This window comes from Triticum dicoccoides, chromosome 2B, assembly GCF_002162155.2.
Source record: "Triticum dicoccoides isolate Atlit2015 ecotype Zavitan chromosome 2B, WEW_v2.0, whole genome shotgun sequence".
Taxonomy (NCBI): domain Eukaryota; kingdom Viridiplantae; phylum Streptophyta; class Magnoliopsida; order Poales; family Poaceae; genus Triticum; species Triticum dicoccoides.
In genome coordinates, this window is record NC_041383.1 from 467433196 (window position 1) to 467438517 (window position 5322).

The 5322-nt window shown below is 49.5% G+C and overlaps 1 protein-coding gene across 2 annotated transcripts; it reads right to left on the minus strand.

Moving 5' to 3' along the window:
• Positions 1–1194: 1194 nt before the first annotated feature.
• Positions 1195–3550, minus strand: LOC119367846 (cysteine synthase-like). Of its 2 annotated transcripts, XM_037633241.1 has the most exons (11): positions 3531–3550; positions 3457–3478; positions 3251–3360; positions 3115–3172; positions 2756–3019; positions 2522–2659; positions 2369–2420; positions 2203–2282; positions 2034–2093; positions 1843–1923; positions 1195–1287 (listed from the first exon to the last, which is right to left on the minus strand). In XM_037633241.1, the coding sequence occupies exons 1-11, from the start codon at positions 3548–3550 to the stop codon at positions 1195–1197; spliced, it is 978 nt and encodes a 325-aa protein (XP_037489138.1). The 2 variants fall into 2 exon arrangements, with proteins under 2 accessions (XP_037489138.1, XP_037489137.1); XM_037633240.1 differs by lacking the exon at positions 3531–3550 and having other exon boundaries at positions 3457–3504.
• Positions 3551–5322: the final 1772 nt, after the last annotated feature.

Sequence of the window (5322 nt, forward strand, 5' to 3'; positions counted from 1 at the left end):
CTCGAGGGACGTCATCGTGTTGAACGTGTGCTGAACTCGGAGGTGTCGTACGTTCGGTGCTAGGATCGGTTGAATCGCGAAGATGTTCGATTACATCAACCGCGTTACTAAACGCTTCCGCTTTCTGTCTACGAGGGTACGTGAACACACTCTCCCCTCTCGTTGCTATGCATCTCCTAGATAGATCTTGCGTGATCGTAGGAATTTTTTGAAATACTGCGTTCCCCAATAGTGGCATCCGAGCCAGGTCTATGCGAAGATGGTATATGCACGAGTAGAACACAAAGAGTTGTGGACGATAATAGTCATACTGCTTACCACCAACGTCTTATTTTGATTCGGCGGTATTGTTCGATGAAGCGGCCCGGACCGACATTACATGACCGCGTTCATGAGACTGGTTCTACCGACGTGCTTCACACACAGGTGGCTGGCGAGTGTCTGTTTCTCCAACTTTAGTTGAATCGAGTTTGACTACGGCCGGTCCTTGTTGAAGGTTAAAACAGCACACTTGACGAAAAATCGTTGTGGTTTTGATGCGTAGGTAAGAACGGTTCTTGCTAGAAGCCCGTAGCATCCACGTAAAATTTGCAACAACAAAGTAAAGGACGTCTAACTTGTTTTTGCAGGACATATTGTTATGTGATATGGTCAAGACGTGATAAGATATAACTTGTTTTTTTAATGAAACAACTGAAAGCTCCAATATCTATCAAATCATTTGTCCAAATGAGCTACATTTGTTTTTCCAAAATAGTACCGGATATATTTGTGATTTAAAGCATTTGTTGCCACTTTAAAAAATGTTAAATTTCAGGTGAAAAAATTGAATGGGCCAATTATAAGTCCTCGGTTTTATCTACCGGTTGATGGACCCATCGAAAATCATATCAACGTACCTAAACGCTGAATTGGACCTAGATGTAGCGGATTACACCGGCATTTGATATTTTATGCAACAAACTCATAGAGTAGGTGTTCTGTGTAAAATCAACACCAATAATAGCGGGTGGTTTGTGCAATTTCCTCCGCCAATTAATATTAAAATTATTGAAACTGTATGTGCCAAATTTATAAAATGAAAAACAAGTAAAACTCCCATTGAACCGGAGGGAATACAAGCCGCTGCCAGCAGCACGACCGAAAATAAGCGAAGTGCCTGAACTTTTTTCCAAAAACATGAGAAGTCAGCGTTCATGGCTCCAACACCATATTTTCCGCCTCCTTTTTGATGGACTCGAAGAGAAACGACGAGAGGTAGCGCTCTCCGCAGCTGGCGAACACAACCTACAACGAACAAGAACAAAAAACACGGTGAAAAACGATACCACAGCAAGTAGACAGTCTGACGAAAGACTTGACTTGCAGTAGTAGCCTCCGCAAGTGGGGTGGCAGCATTGGAGGACTTCTTTGTTGGTGGTATTCCTTTGAGTACCGAGACGTGATTTTCAGGGTGAAAGCTCAATGTCTGACTTTTATTGGTTGTGCCTGGCAGTGTCCTTATTGAAGGCATTGTTTTGAAAACGCGGTCTTTCTTCAGGGTGAAAACCTATGATCTTTGTTCCGGCAACGATAACACTTGTGCATTGCTTTTTTCCTGGATATGTTGCTTTTGGAGAACATTCTTTCTAGTCCAGGTGCTGTCTTTGGTGGTGGTTAGAGTCTTGCTACTGCGGGTGATTGATCACCGTGGCAGGGTCGTTTTTTTTTGCCTTTTTTTTGTGTGCATCCTGGATGTTTTTATGCGTCTTGTTGGTGGTGTAATTGGTATCTTCTTGATATTAATATATATTTCTTTAAAAAAAGACAATCTCATGAACCCAGAGGTAGTACGGCACTTACGACGATGAGTTTGCCTCTGTTCTCGACCCTCCACGCCACCCTGATGGCAGCAGCCGCGGTCGCGCCTGATGACATCCCGACCTGAACAAACCATGTATCATCTTACACAACCAGGCTTCGAGAAAGAGAAAATCATACGTAGGATGTTATATAATGAGATTTCTAGTGAATTATGGGGTTTGTTTGCTCACAAGAAGCCCTTCCTTCAGCGCGATCTGCCTCGCCATGCTCGCGGCTTCCTCGTTCGTGATCTGGCCGCTCGAGTAGATAAATGTAAGAAAAGAAAAGAAAAAAAAATGCAGTGGGCAGTCATATCAACTTTCCAAGAGAAATGCGACAAACGGGGAACATTTTACTCACTTGGAAGACTTCATCTAGAATGCTTACGTCCAAGACTCCAGGGACGAAACCGGCCCCGAGACCTTGGATTTTGTGCGGGCCTGGATTTGAAAACCAGTAAAAATGAGCACGCCAATAGGATTACAATTTGTACTTATAATTCTCAAAAGAAAATTACTTATCTCACCAGGTTTCCCTCCGGACAAAACGGCGCACTCTGACGGCTCCACGCCATAGATCTTCAGGTTGAAAATGCCAATACAACCACAATCAAGCCAAAATTGCATTGTAAATGGAGAAAGAAAATCGCAGATGAACATAGGCCAGTCATGCATGTCACCTGGATTTCAGGGTTCATCTCTTTGAGGTACTTCCCTGCCCCCGTAATGGTGCCCCCGGTCCCTATGCCGGCCACCAGGATATCCACTGCGCCGGCAGTCCCGCTCCAGATCTCCGGCCCCGTCGTCTCGTAATGCACCTGGCGTGCCGTTCGTATTTCAGGCAGCAGCACAAGTTAAATTAACCTTCAAATTCAGGCAAAGTGAGATCACCGATTGTCATGGCACGTACGTACCTTCGTATTTGCAGGGTTCTCGAACTGCTGGAGGACGTAGGAGTTGGGCGTCTTGGCGGCGATCTCCTCCGCCCGCCGCACAACGTCGTCCATGGCACGGAGCGGGTCGGTGAGCACCACCTCCGCGCCGAACGCCTTGAGCACCGTCCTTCTCTCCGTGCTCACCGACGACGGCATCGTCACGATCAGCTTGTACCCCTTGGCGGCCGCCATGAAGGCCAGCCCGATGCCGGTGTTGCCGCCCGTAGGCTCGATCAAAACACTCTGAAAACGAAGAACAACAAAATCAGCTATGACTTTGACGATAATCTACGTACATGTGGTGTCTGTCACTCTGTCTCTCACTGATCAGCGTTCACCTTTCCTGGAGTTATGAGACCCTTCTCTTCTGCGTCGGCGATCATGCTGTAACCAATCCTGCAAAATCAAGATTATCCCCAGAACTATCTGTACCACTGATAATCCATGCTGATTAACTGCATGCACTTGACTTACCTATCCTTGATACTGGAGCATGGCCCCATGATCTCAAGCTTCGCAGCGACCCGAGCCTCGCATCCGGTTACTACCTTGTTCAGGTACACCAGCGGAGTCCTGCCAATCAACTGACATGGATCGAAAACAGAATCAGCATGGCATAATTTGGGTCGCAGGTGAACTGCAAATGTATGTGGCTGTGCAGAGAAGAGCTGGTTACGTACTTCTGTTACATCTTTCGCGATCGTTTCGCTTGGACACCATTGCCCCATTGCTCACCTTGTGATCTGAAAAGAAGCCGACGTCTTCGTCAGCCATGCAAAGTTGATCACTGCTAGGATAGCTTGATCAAAATATTCAGTTCTTTCAGAAAAAAACATACGCACGCCCGCACCCACGCACACTAACTTTAGTGACTGGCCAGGTTGAGCTTAACAGGTTTGAGTCCAAGGATTCCACAAAATGTGTATTAATTAACTACACTAATGACTGAGATGAACTGAGCTAATAGAGGGTGTCAAATTACTGAATATGAACAGAGAATTTTTGGGCACTCATAACGGACCACGGATGAATGCAGGATGGTAGATGGAAATGCCCAAATTAATCAAGGAGGACTTCCACGGCTCGAAACTTTTTCGAAAGCAAATGACGCCCCCATGCAGAGATTTATAATGCAAATCATAGCAAATGGCATATCTTATTGGATTATGCGTGATGCCATACCCAATATCTCACTGTGTTTGCCTTCCTTGCCGTTTGCCTTCTCGCTGCTCCTCATCTTTGGTTTAGCACATCGGTGGAGCTGTACAACGCTATAGCCGATAGTTACAAAGTGTGCTGATGATACTAACGATGTCACGTCATGGCATGCATTCGTAGCCAGTGACGACATGGGCGGCCTCAGTTACTTCCATGACACGCCGTAAGATGTTCATTTCACCTTTTTTATTTTTACCGGGTCGGGGAAAGGTACAAAGCAAGTGAGTACCTCCCGAAGATGGCGGGTGACACACGCGACCGACGCGACCGGCGCGTCTCGGGCGATGCGGGCGGCGCACGGGGAGCGGGCGGTGCGGAGGCGCGCGGTGCAGCCGGCGTGGACGCCACGCGCGGCGCGGGTAGCGCGGTGGCTCGCGGCGCCGGCGGCGTGGGCGTTGCGCGCGGCGGAGGCGGCGCGGGTGATGCGCACAGCACGGGCGGCGCGATCGATGCGAGCAGCTCTGGCTGTGTGAGCGACCCGGGCGCGGCGGGCGATGCGCGATGGCGGGTCTGATTCGCATCGGATCTCATGATGGTGCGGCGGATTTCGCTGGACGTCGGCGTTCTCTGGCTCCGACGAGAGGCGCTGCGCATCGTGCTTCTGGACGAGCGCGGGAAGACGGTGGACGCACGGTTCCTCCGGGAGGGTGAGTCCTTCGACATCGGTGACGTCGTCGCTTTTACTTGCCATTTTGCTCGCATTGGTGACAGGATTCCGGCGCCGAGCACGGCCGCCGCCGTTGCGGCGAAGGATTTGACCGTGGGTCAACAGAGAGCGGACGCGCGGGGGGCCTGGAGTCGCTCCATGCATCTGACAGGAGGGCCAGGGATCCTGGGGCGTGGACCGGGCAGCCATGTCTCCGATGCTCGCTGAGGGAGTCCTGGATTAGGGGGTGTCCGGATGGCCAGACTATGACCTTTGGCCGGACTCCCGGACTATGAGGGTACAAGATTGAAGACTCCGTCCCGTGTCCGGATAGGGACTTTCCTTGGCGTGGAAGGCAAGCTTGGCGATACGATATGAAGATCTCCTCCCATTGTAACCGACTCTGTGTAACCCTAGCCTTCTCCGGTGCCTATATAAACCGGAGAGTTTTAGTCTGTAGGACGAACACCAATCATACCATAGGCTAGCTTCTAGGGTTTAGCCTCTCCGATCTCGTGGTAGATCAACTCTTGTAATACCCATACCATCAATATTAATCAAGCAGGAGTAGGGTTTTACCTCCACCGAGAGGGCCCGAACCTGGGTAAAAACATCGTGCCCCTTGTCTCCTGTTACCATCCGCCTAGACGCACAATTCGGGACCCCCTACCCGAGATCCGCC